At 41.0% G+C, this 13,264-nt stretch overlaps 1 protein-coding gene across 3 annotated transcripts in view; it reads left to right on the top strand.

Annotated features, from left to right (window-relative positions):
* The window catches only part of kcnn1a (potassium intermediate/small conductance calcium-activated channel, subfamily N, member 1a), a 90,750-nt gene that overhangs the window by 27,217 nt on the left and 50,269 nt on the right, over positions 1-13,264 (top strand). For all 3 annotated transcript variants that reach the window (XM_061797860.1, XM_061797863.1, XM_061797861.1), the window contains exons 2-3: positions 8,331-8,804; positions 12,828-12,923. In XM_061797860.1, the coding sequence (XP_061653844.1) occupies positions 8,331-8,804; positions 12,828-12,923 (570 nt within the window). The remainder of the gene's footprint in view (positions 1-8,330; positions 8,805-12,827; positions 12,924-13,264) is intronic.

The raw sequence follows: 13,264 nt of genomic DNA, 5'->3' as shown, positions 1-13,264 counted from the left end.
TTAGGCGTCATTTCACCCTGGTAGTTGACAAACCATTTGACTGCAATGTGAAAAAAAGAGAGCCCTATTTAGCTGTAACAATGTTATATTTTTACTTTGTTACTGATTAAAATGATAAATTGTAATTCAGTATAACCACTGTCCATTCAAAACCATAAGTCTGTAATTTTTGGGGTTTAAAAACAAACAAACAAAAACAAAAAGACGGTTTTCGATGAGCAGCAACAATATTCATCCGAAGCATACATTTTCATGCGCTTGTTGCTTCCATCACCACGGCGCTCTGGGATCTTTTCCTTAATGAACGTGTGGCTTTAGAAACTACAGTTTTCCGCTTTTCTTACCAGCAAGGAATAATGATCCACATGCTGTTTGGGGATGGACACATCGTCCCTGGTGCCTGCTGGCCTGTCACAGAAATGTGCCAGCATGCAGTGTGCAGGGACAAACTGGACAGTGAAGCCCCCGCCTCTTCATCACAGGAGGGCCTGGCAAAGACATCCAGGGAGAGCCGTGTTCCTTCTCTTTTATTGAGCCCCTTTTCATTAGTCTCTTTTTAATGTCCCCTTCACTGCTTGATCTCAATCTTAGTGTGATGCTCCTTCTCCCTTTTCAGATGATCCTTTCATGTCAACCACATCTCATGCTAATGGATCATATCAAGTACACTCACACATGCATATGAATCTTCTCCAACAATCCTAGCTCTTTTGTTTCTGAACAATGTTGGCATCAATATTTAACAAAAGCCAGAGCCTGGGTGAGCCTCGGCGAGCACACATACTGTATGTGTCAGTGGAGGGTCGAAGTTTTGGTCCCTGGGCCTTCAGTGGGGTCTTACAGGACTTATTCCACCTCTTAATACCACCAGTTTTAAAGAATTGGAGACATCATAAGTACTATACAAAAAAAAATAAAAAATAAAACAGCTATGCAACATTGCCACCTACATCCAATTGAGCAGTTTAAAATTAATATTTATTTAATAAGATGACAAAAAACACACAATGTAAATAAAATGGACTGGTGCATTGTGATATCAGTTTAATTTGCTCAAATCACTCTTATTTCAAATCATCTTTCCCCATTGAAATGAATGGAAATGCCATTAATCCATTCTGATTCTGATTCTGATTAATCCATTCCAACCTTGTAATTGAGTAATAAAAGTAGAAATGTTTGTTATTAAGAAAAATAGCACTTTACAATATTAATAAAAAATACATCAACAACATCATTAAACAGAATGTAAAGAAGTAAACAGCTATTGCCACTTTTTTTTGTTGTTGCTTCAATTCAATAGACAGTGTGCTGCTCCATCTGGTGTGCACGCATTGGCCACCTGGGGGAAGTATAGGGGCATAAGGATTGCGACCAGTTTAGGGTGTACCCCGCCTCTCGCCCGAAGTTAGCTGGGATAGGCTCCAGCACTCCCACGGCCCTCGTGAGGAGAAGCGGCTCAGAAAATGGATGGATGGACGCTCGGAACCCTAGTGAGGACAAGCGGTACTGAAACTGGATGGATGGATATACATGGAGTTGGTCAAAACTCCTCAGTAAGCTGCAGTAATATGAGTCATTCTTTGCAGAGGAAACAGCTTGAAGCCTCTATTTTGAAGAATTATTGACTACCTGCCAAACTGCTGTTTGTTGTGAAGTGAGCCGAGTTGAGTTTACTGCCACCATCTTCGCAAGTCAAAGCAAAAAATCGATGGCAAGTATCTTAAAAAGTTCATGTTACATTAAACAAATACTGTATCCATTGCTAACAACAATTATTAACAGGCAAGAGAAATGCTACAAAGTGAAGAAAAAAGTCTTCAAAAAGAATCAACTGACACAAATTCATGGAAGAAATATTAGAATTTAGCTTGCAAATGTATACCCGTGTTTGGGATAGTGTTTCGCCCACCAGAGAAAGCCTTGCACATGCACCCAGCCACATAGACATACACATAAATCCAACAGACGGCATCCAGACTCACAAACATACCCTTTTTTTGGGGTGGGTGGGAGGTGGTGCATAAGCCTTCGAAATCGCAGCACAGCAACCCCATACATCACTAAACAATGAGGATTTTCTATTAGATTTGAGCTGGCAGGAGAGAGGCTGAGAGTTGCCTTCATTTAAACTGTTCTGCACTGAGGCTTTTCAATTTGATTATGAGGCTCCATTTCATAGAGGCTGGATGCTGCGTGCCATTCAGAATGAAATTGAGCCATTGGTCGGCTGGACAAGCAACCCCCCTCTCTCTCCGCTGTGGCAGAAACAGGGGTGATGCTGGCCTGCGGTGCCCTTCTGCTGCCCGTTTAGTCAGGTTTCAGGGGAAATGCGAAAAAGTGATGGAAGCGGCTTAGTGGTTTGGAATGTGATATGAGGGCTTCTGCTGCAATTTCTGTGAAGGACTCTTTCACGTTTTTACTGACGAAATGTCAGTACAGTGGGGCCTTGAGATACGAGTGACCTGACTTGCGAGTTTTTCAAGATACGAGCCGTCGTTTTGCCCACTGTTTCCTATGACATGCGAGCAGAAATTTAAGAGCGCTACATGCTGGCAAGGAACTCAGGTCAGCTAACTTCACAATAAGCAGCAGTTTGGCATAGTGAATAAATCTTAAAACAAAGTATGAAAACTGTTTAATGTTCCTCCCAGTTTGTTTACTGTCAAACTAAACATAAAACTAAGAGAATTACATGTGTATTTAAAACAACCACCCAGTTTTACCTTGGGTTAGTCCGCTTAGCTTAATGATAACAGATAACAGGAAACGCCACAGATGGGCTATCGAATGGCATTTATGTGGCTATGTTATAATGCTTTAAGCAACAGATATGAAGCAACACATGTAGGTAGACAAAGTAACAGTACCATACTCCCAGGCATATATTCTTTATCTTCTGCGAAAAAATATCCCTGAAGATTACTCAGTCACTTACAGTAGTTGAGTAAAACTCTTCTTCGTCTGCATGACTGTATTATATCGCCGCCCAGTGGCCAAGGCATGCACAACAGAAGGAGCCTCATATAATTGCACAAAACGTTTAATTCTTTAAATTCTATTTAATTATGGAATTACTGTTTTTATAAAGCCCCATATTATAAAGTGCTATTTTCCATATTAAAAAGCTCATTACAAAAAATATTTGTTTTAGGGGGTCTGTAAACTCGTTAAACGTTAAAGTTGTATCTTAACGCAGCACTGTATCTGTCTTGTAACTTAAAAAAAAAAAAAAACATTCTAAATATATGTCATCTCCTATAGTAACTTCTGCTGGTCAAAGAAAGATGAAAATAGACAATATTAGTCACCATATTCCGGACAGACTTGACCTGGTTCAATGATAAATGACCATTGGCAAGAGGTTACTAAAGCTGAAGATGTAGCAGCAGCCCTGACCCCCTGTTCATACACCTTAACTTTCCTGGAACATGTTCTCTTTACATGTCAGGCTCCCATTTTGGCCCATGACTGTCACAACATGGCCTTTTTACGCTGATGTATCGTCATGTAATTGGTCACTGGTAGCCCCATTACGGGTACAATGTTGTGTCTTGTGTTCGGAAAAGGTTTTTCTTTTACTGCATATCCATTAAGCAGTCAATAATGCTAACTAACAATTAACATTATGGAGGGATTGACCCATAGACCTCCTTAAGACTGCACCTCAAAATATCTCGCTCAAACAAATTTCTATTTTTTGACTTTCATTTAAGCATCTAAAGATGAATGCGTACAATTTGCAGTCCAAGCTAAATTAAATTTACATGGGAAAATATGAGGTGTGTCGGAAATGTTACCGGAATGGTGTCACAAAAGATGTATTTCAAACCCAAGTTTCACCCTTTACGTGTATTGATTGTTTTATACTGCTTGTAAATCAAGAATGTTAAAATTCTACTTAAAACAAAAACATGCCTGTTCAAATAACGTTATTATGATGGTGACAGTTCGACCCTGGATTTCATTGTTTCTATTTCCATTGTTTCCTATCAGAAAATATATACATATGTTTTTTTTTTTTTCAAATGCAAACAAGACAAGGTCACGAGCTTCCCAGAACAAACTGTCTTAAGAGGGCCATACTCACTGATTTCTAACAATGTGGGTGAGCCCGCACATGACGAGGGGAAAAAAAATCTCTTCTCACGGTGTGTGGTGTACGGTACTCAAGATGATAGCACAGTACACCACACACCTAACGATGTCTGCCATAGTTCCAAGATGGACCTGTGGGAGCCAGCATGCTGCCACAGGATTCTACACTGCTGGAAAACACCAGCACAAAGAAGAAGGGGCAGTAGTTGTAGTAGTAGTAGTAGTATGCTTGTTGGCAGAGCAGATCAGTGTGGAAAAATCACTCTTAACATACCGCCCAATCACAGGATAATCGCTCAGGATAATCTTTCACAGACATCTAACAATGCAGTCTTGGCTGACTGTGATCTCAAAGCAGGGAGATTTTTCCTTATGTGTGTAGCCTGCTTTAGACGTTTCGACTCATTGTATTTCAGCAGATGGTTTGGAGAAATACATCAAGTCATGTTTGAACTATGAAAAACCTACATTAGGAATGGTAGTTCGTGGCAGAGGTCCAGTTGGCTACCTAAGAGACATCCTATTTTACAGGCTCAATCGGTCAATGTCAATCCACAATCTACACTAATAGGAATATTGATTTCTGGGTGGCCTGCTTGACTTGAAGTTGTCTTGTGCATATTTATATTTACACAAGTTAATGGCAGCGCCTGCCACTTGTTTGACACTAAGTTGTAAGAGAGAAGAAAACTGGAAAAACGACACAAGTCCCTATCAGAAGGAAATTGATCCTGATGTGATTGATCTTAATTGTGTCAAGCACGAATATTTATAATGTCATTTTAACTTATGCACGAAATGGTGATTCAATCTCACTTATATTCAAAACCAATGATCTAAAATAGTTGTCTGGGCAAAATAAAAAGTAACTGTTTGAAATGGGATAGCCGTTACGTCAGCTCATTTGGATCTGGTCTTGTCAAGTCTTCAGGGATTGCAGCTTAACTGGGACACAACTACAATACTGTGAAACGTTAACAGTGTTTCACTCTGTCGAAATCTCTCATTTTGATGGCTATAACGGTCCTCTGTCAAAAGCAGTTATGTCTGCTTTAAAGTTGGGCTTTCTGTCAAAGTCTAGAACAATACGACACACATTTACATATCAAGAGCATCGGGAAAGAGAAAAAGTTTGACTGTGACTAAAAATACTCCAGGTGATATGACAGAAATATTTACTCCCTACCCTTCAGTAATAAAGTCTTGGAAGCATACAACAAAAGGAAAAAGGGATAATGCTTACATGGTAGATGTGACACATTTTAAAAGACTGACAGGCTGAGCTATTGTACATCGAGGAATCAGTTAATGGGCTTAGAGAGACATTTTAAATATTTATACCAAAATTGATTTTCGGGGAACGTCCGCAATCGTTTTCAATGAAATGGTATCGCAGTTTAATTTTCCCATCAATATCCCTCTACTACTTGTCAAGCACGCCAAGCTTTCATTGAGGTTTAGCTACTCAGGCTTCTGTTTATGAACAATAGACATGCGGAAATTTCCCAAACATAGCACATCGCATTGCCATCCACCGCATCTATTTCTATATTTCCCCTCATCAAAAGCCATAGTTCACTTACTGTACAGTCTTCAATGTGTACAAGGGTGCTAATGGCACAGATTAAAAGGCAATTTAATACAGAAAAGGGGATTAGAAACACTATGGGCTGCACTAATCCTTAACCTTCAGTCCTGTTCTCATAGAGCCACAATATGCACACGACGATAGCATCACAGGACTGGAGTTAGTACATTTCCATTAGGGCCGCCCTTCTTTATTCCCACCAGCACATTTACAGGCATTAGGGATGCTCTGTCAGGGCTAATAAAGAGGGCCAGTGGTGCTATCACACACACCAACTTGTTTCAGAAAAGGCACTGTTCCATGGGAAGTTTTCATAACCCATTTAGATAATCTGCCCTAGTCTCTGTAAAATAGACAGGCCGATAGATGCAGTCCTAACCTTTGTAAGGATAGAAAACACTTTCAAGAGACAAACATTACACTTAATGTGAGCCTTTTTATCTCTATAAAAAGGGAAAACAGTGTTCCCAGGATTTACAGTGCCAAATTAACAAAAGTTCCCTCATCAGATTTCTGTCTGCATTGGAAGATCGTGGATCCTCTGTGTTATTCAGTTATGTTTGCATAGAAATCGGCGGGATCCCGCATTGGGTCCCCGCAGCATGCCTGATTTGAGAAGGTCCTTTCCTCTGGATAAGGCAGCCTGCTGCTCCTCTCAGCAGGGAAAGACAGGAAACAGGGTCATGCCGAGCATCAATCTTTCATATCAAAATTTGTGCAGCGCAAAGATTCAATTTTCTGCACTTTAGTCTCCACTATTGGTTATGTACAGTAGTTTTATTTATACATAAAGGTACATTTATTATTGATTTGTTTTAGGGCCAACTTTGATGCGTTTTTGCGTCCGGCACGCAACCTGGCTTCAGAAAGTTGCACTAAACTAACTGATGTTGTTTAACACCAAACACCAAGAATTTATTTTGGATTTGCGCTGTACGGTTGAACACATTCTGCTCATCGCACCATGGACACCACCTTTTCCGGCACCTTCCCCCGCTATCGAACAATGTACACCAAATACCAGCAGATATTCCATATTTCTTTCCCCATCAACTTCCTAAAGTTCCTGTAAGTGAAAATAAATATACATTTGACTCACCACAGAGGAGTGTTGTAAACTACCCTACCAATTGAATGATTACAAAAAAAACATTAGCAATTATATAAAATAAGGCTTCAAAATAATTAAAAACCAACCTGTTGTCTCAGCCCGCCGAATGTGCTGAAACCACACCGCGCTCAGCTTGTAAACTGTCAATCAAATATCTCTCAAAAATGGGTGCTACTTCCTCTAGCATGTTTTTTATGCCTACACATAACTACGTTTGAGCCGCAAGAAAGCCTCCAGTGGATGGAATATATTCCACCGAGTCATCGCAGGGATTTTCCACACCGCAACAACGAGGCACTCCAAAGCGGCCACGGCAGTTTGAAGTTCCTGTCAACACGCTGGCTGTCACATCTAACTAAAAAAAAAAAAAACCCTCCTTGCTCTTCTGCCTTTCTCTGCCTTTCTCTGCATGACGTACACACTCACGGCAGACAACGAGGCACTCTTAAGAGGCCACGCCAGCGGGCTAATCAAAGGGAAGATGCCTTTTCAGAGTGAATGCATAGCTTTCTAGCTAACTGCATGTTGCAATTGATAACTGATAACTGTTGATACAAGCACTCAAGGTCTTTACAAGTAGGGTAGAGGCGACTTATGCCAAGGCCCACGTGTATCACTGGGCCCTATTTTAGCCACGCACCCCCAAATCAGGAAAACTCAAATGGTTCAAAGCTATATTTCCACAATTGAGTACTATGTAGTTTCGGTCTTCACGTTTTGTCTTCATTATCTTCAAACATTTAATATGTATATGTATAACAAGATGGTAGCAAAGCACTACTTTTGTCGAAATGAAACCCCTTAACTCACTTCAACATAGTTCCTTGGCACCAAGATGCCACAAGATGGTGACAAAGTAACACTTTTAATGCTTTGGCCAGAGCACAAAAACTGCAAAAAGGTGGAGAATGCGTTCCTCACATAAAAATTCACGAATAGGAGAATTTGTGAATGCCAAACCATGAATATGCGGGGGTTCACTGTCGTGTCTTAAGTCTTGAGTGTTAGAGTGGCTCCAGCTACCAGAGACAAAGTCCTTGTCTGTTTTGAGATACTTGGCCAATAACGATGATTCTCATTCTGAGTATGAACTGCTTTTGTTGATTAAAACTTTATATTGTATCTCTGGGCACGGTGGACGACTGGTTAGCACATCTGCCTCACAGGTCTGAGGACCGGGGTTCAAACTCCGCCTGTGTGGAGTTTGTATGTTCTCCCTGTGCCTGCGTGGGTTTTCTCCGAGCACTCCGGTTTCCTACCACATCCCAAAAACATGCATGCTAGGTTAATTGAAGACTCTAAATTGCCCGTAGGTGTGAATGTGAGTACGAATGGTTGTTTGTTTTTATGTGCCCTGCAATTGGCTGGCAACCAGTTCAGGGTGTACCCCGCCTCCTGCCCGATGATAGCTGGGATAGGCTCCAGCACGCCCGCGACCCTAGTGAGGAGAAGCGGCTCAGAAAATGGATGGATGGATGGATTGTATCTCTGTTCAATCTGACCATCAGTTTTAACGCTTCGTCCTCTTTACAGGCCACAACTGAGAAGAAGAAGCTGAGCCATGCTGGATCCAAGCCCTCCCTCTCCGAGAGCAGCGGCCGACTCCCTCAGATAGCCATGAACACCTGCAAGTACAATGGCGGCGTGGGGAGACCACTCGTGGGCAGTCTGGCGTCCTCGTCGCGCCGCAACCTCGCAGAGCTCGACTCGGAAACGCAGCCCCTGCAGACGCTGCACAGCTCTGGCCTGGAGGTGGTGGTGTCCAAGGGTAATGGCGGCGAAGACCCCAGTAAGGCGTCCAATGAGAGCCTGGTCAGGGAGGGCAGTGGGCGTGGCAGAGGCAGGGCGCCCCAGAAGAAAAACAGGGACATTGGCTACAAGCTCGGCCACCGGAGGGCACTGTTCGAGAAGCGAAAGCGGCTCAGCGACTACGCGCTCATCTTTGGAATGTTTGGGATTGTTGTCATGGTGACGGAGACTGAACTGTCATGGGGGGTTTACACTAAGGTATGTTGTGCAAGCGCGTGTGTGAAGCATGAATCAGCGACTCATGTGTTGTCATGGCTATTTTTTACATTTACGTTGGAAGCTTCACGTCATTTCATCAACACTTACACATTCCCATTGATAAAGTGATATAAAAACTACACAAAGAAATACAAGGCCATGTCAAATGCACTGGGAGGAATAAGAACGTTTTTCCTTTTCAACATTTCTATTGATTTTAGGCCTTTCATCTACTCTTTTACACATGCTCGCCTATAATTGGATTCAGTCATGTGCCATTGAGGCTTGGCTTGAAATCTACATTATCTCGGGATAATTTGGGAATGGATGGGGAGAAGAGGGCGAAAACAATAACGCAAAGATAAAGATAGGCAGATAATGGCCATCGTGGACTAGATGGATGACACTTGAGATGGGTAAATCACCTCAATGGTAGCAGTTTAGTTTCATAGTAACTAATATAGGGTTTAAAAAAAAAATAATAATAATTACTCACTCTGTTTACGTTCATGTTTATTGACAGATGTCTAATGACTTAAATTGAACAAAAAACATTAAATTTAATATAATTCAACGGCACAAGATAAAAGATTAGTCTTCTCCCCCAGTCTAGTCTACTCATTACTTTGTGTTTGCAAGATAAGATAAGATAAAACAAAAAAAAGTGCATAAATGTACATCGACGTGAAATGCAACCATCACATATTACAAACTCCAATTCCAATGAAGTTGGGACATTCTGTAAAACTAAAATAAAAACAGAATACCATGACCACAATCAAAATCTTTTCACCCTATATTCAATTGAATACACTAAAAAGACGAGATATTTAATGTTCAAAATGATGAACATTATAGTTTTGTTTTTTTGCAAATATTTTTTCATTTTTAATATGATGCCTGTAACATGTTCCAAAAAAGCTGGGACAGGGGCAACAAAAGAAATTGAGGAATACTAAAAATTTGAGGAATACTAAAAAAACACCAGATTGGAACATTCCACAGGTGAACAGGTGAATTGAAAACCGGTTTAAGTGTCATGTTTGGGTATAAAAGGACCATCCCCGAAAAGCTCCGTTGTTCACAAGCACTTCGTAAACAACTGCTTGAGCAAATAGTCCTACTGTTTAAGAACATTTCTCAATTTTTAATTGGAAGAAATTTAGGAATTTCCTCATTTACCGTCCATAATATCATCAAAACAGTCAGAGAATCTGGAGAAATCTCTGCACATAAGCGGTGAGGCCGAAAACTAACATTGAATAACCGTGACTTTCAATCGCTCAGGAGGTACTGCATTAAAAACCAGCATCATTGTGTAAATAATATTGCTACATGGGCTCAGGAACACTTTAGAAAACCACACAGTTCTTCTCCACATCTACAAATGTAAATTAACTCTACCTTGCAAAGCGGAAGCCATATATCAACAACACCCAGAAACGCCGCCGGCTTCTCTAGGCCCGAGCTCATCTGAGGTGGACAGTTCCGCTTTTCAAATTGTTTTTGGAAATCATCAATAAATCAATGAACCAATCAATAAAATTATGGACTGCCACAAAGTGGAAAAGTGTGCTGTGGTGTGACGAGTCCACATTTCAAATTGTTTTTGGAAATCATCAATCAATCAGTCAATCAAATTTTATCAATATAGCACTCTTCATACAAATGCAACCCAAAGTGCTTCACAGATTAAAACAGACAATTAGAACATACAGGAAACCCCACCCATCCCATCCCCAAATATAAATGCAAACACACCCATACGAACACACCTACCTTCACACATACACACAGACACACACACACATATACACACACACAAACACAGCAGCTATTGACGAGTAGTATAGAGACATGTCAAGGCACTGAGGATCTTGGGCGAGGAAAGACAAAATGTGGGAGCTCTGCACACTGAGAGGTGCCACACCCACCACAGAGACCACCACGACCGAGGTAGACTGGGGAGGACTCCCCACATTGTGCAAAGACCCCCAAAAGTCAGCATCTGTGATGGTATAATGATGTGTTAGTGCCCATAGCATGGGTAACTTGAAGGCACCATTTATGCTGGAAGATCCATACAGATTTTGGAGAATCATATGCTGCCATCCAAGCAACCTCTTTTTTTAGGGATGTCCCTGCTTATTTCTTTTCTGCACGTGTTGTAACAGCGTGGCTTTGTAGTAAAAGTGCAAGTCCCAGACTGGCCTGCCAGCAGTCCAGACCTGTCTCCCATTGAAAATGTGTTACGCATTATGAAGGGTAAATTACGACAACAGAGATCCCGCACTGTTGAACAACTGAAGTTTTAAATCAAGCAAGAATGGGAAAGAATTCCACTGACAAAGCTTCAACAATTAGTGTCCTCAGTTCCAAAAGGCTTACTGAGTGTTGTTAAAAGGAAGAGTGACATAACGCAGTGGTAAACATGCCCGTCCCAGGTTTTTGGGAATGTGGTGCAGGCATCAAATTCAAAATGAGTGAATATTTGAAAAAAAAAAAAAAAAAAGTTTGGACATTAAATTCCTTGTATTTGTAGTGTATTCAATTGAACATAGGGGGGAAATGATTTGCAAACCATTGTCTTCTGTTTTATTTACGTTTTACACAACATCCCAACTTCATCTGAATTCGCCGCCATTGTTGTCAGTATGTCACACTTCCTGTGGCAGATTTACAGCACCACTTCAGGTCTGGCATATAAACTACAGTGTTTCAGCGTCTTCATGTGGACGCAAACGTTTTTTGAAACAATTCTGTTTGCAGGAGACTCTTGAGACTGATTAAATATGGCCATAGCCAGGTAACAAATGCTGAGGACAGTCTATTTTCCATCCCATCTCACAATAGAAACGACTGACAAGGGGAACAACGTAAAGGGACACTGACTTCTGGGATTGAAAACTCCTTGAACCCCTGGCAGGTGGATTAATTGGTTTACGCAATGTTATTCCACCAGGGACTTCTTAAAACAATTTGAGACATTAGAATGTCTTGAGAACATGTTGCCGACCTGTAGGGCAAAGCAATATAGTTGATAGCTAAAAATACATTTTGCAATCAAGACCACAGAAGAAGACGTGAAAATGAGCGGCACTCTCACAATCATCACACTGACATTTCAGAACAATATTCTTCCACTTGTTGTTTTTGTCATTCCTTGTCAGTCGGTGTCCTCATTGTAATAACAACCACATGATCACTGTCCTGTCGTCGCTAGGCAGCTGTTTAAGAGATTTATCAAATGGCACGGACTGGTCTTATGCAGGCTCTTATTCTCTAGATCTATGGCCCTAATGTGCACACATGCACATACACACACAAAAACACTGCAGCTCTGGCATCTAGCTGGTCTATTTATCACCAGTGACGCTCTCTGTGGTAGGGCGCTGGTAATGCTAGCCTTGCCTTTTCTGCACCTGCCATTAAATGGAAAGTCCCCCTGTTAGTGCTGTGCTTTGATTAATTGCTCGTTTAGATGGCGGCGGACTGCGTCCGTGGATAATATCAGGCTGCACCTACACCTGCAGCTTCATTGTTTAGCGACGGCCTGTCCATGGTGTTTGTGTGTAAACCCATTTATCTGGCCTCACTTAGACTTTTAAGCTAATAAGTAGCGTGTGTAGTGCATGTGTGTGGGCTTGTAGCTGTGTATTGCCCACTTTCTGAGCCTCTTGTACTTATGTGCATTTATATAGGGACATTTATTCTCCTTGTCTAAGCCAGTAATAGAGCCATTTGTTTCCATTCCCCCCCCCCCCCCTTTTTTTTTTAATCTACACGGTACCTGGGAGTGAATATGCTCGGGTTTTGAATTTGTGATTTACTGAACTGCCACACGTGTCTGTGTTGTTAAGCAGCAACATGCAACACAATTACAAATCTATTTAGAAAATGCAAATTATCTATTGCAAATTGATGCATGACTATTAGTGTACGTACAACTAAAGGTTATACATGCTTTAATCATTTTGTGTGGAATGTCTAAGAGTGATTGTGTTGTTTTTTTCTCTCTTATAGGAATCTTCATACTCATTTGCACTGAAATGCCTTATCAGCCTTTCCACTGTTATACTGCTTGGTCTTATAATAATGTACCACGCACGGGAAATCCAGGTGAGTCAAAATGATTATGGTAGAAATGAAAATGACAGCAAAAACACCTTCTTTTTCATTTGACCAGAAATTGCACTTTGTTGTGGTGTGATTTATGATGATAGAGACGATTATAATGTGCATTTCTGAATGTTGAAATTGGGAAATTTCTTCATGTGCTAATAGTCAATGAAATTATGCTAATTATAAGCACTTTTACTTTGCCAAACAAATAGACAGCTATGGAAAAATGGTATAGAATACAGCTTATGACTGGGTCCCTGGTTTGTCTGTCTATCGCTTTGTAGTCTTGCTGGTTGATCGTCTGGTCCACACTGAAGGGGAAAACTCAATTTTCTAGT

Source organism: Phyllopteryx taeniolatus, chromosome 14 (genome assembly GCF_024500385.1).
Source record: "Phyllopteryx taeniolatus isolate TA_2022b chromosome 14, UOR_Ptae_1.2, whole genome shotgun sequence".
Lineage (NCBI taxonomy): Eukaryota > Metazoa > Chordata > Actinopteri > Syngnathiformes > Syngnathidae > Phyllopteryx > Phyllopteryx taeniolatus.
Note: the sequence above shows the minus strand (reverse complement) of the source record. Positions and strands in the feature narration are given on the sequence as shown.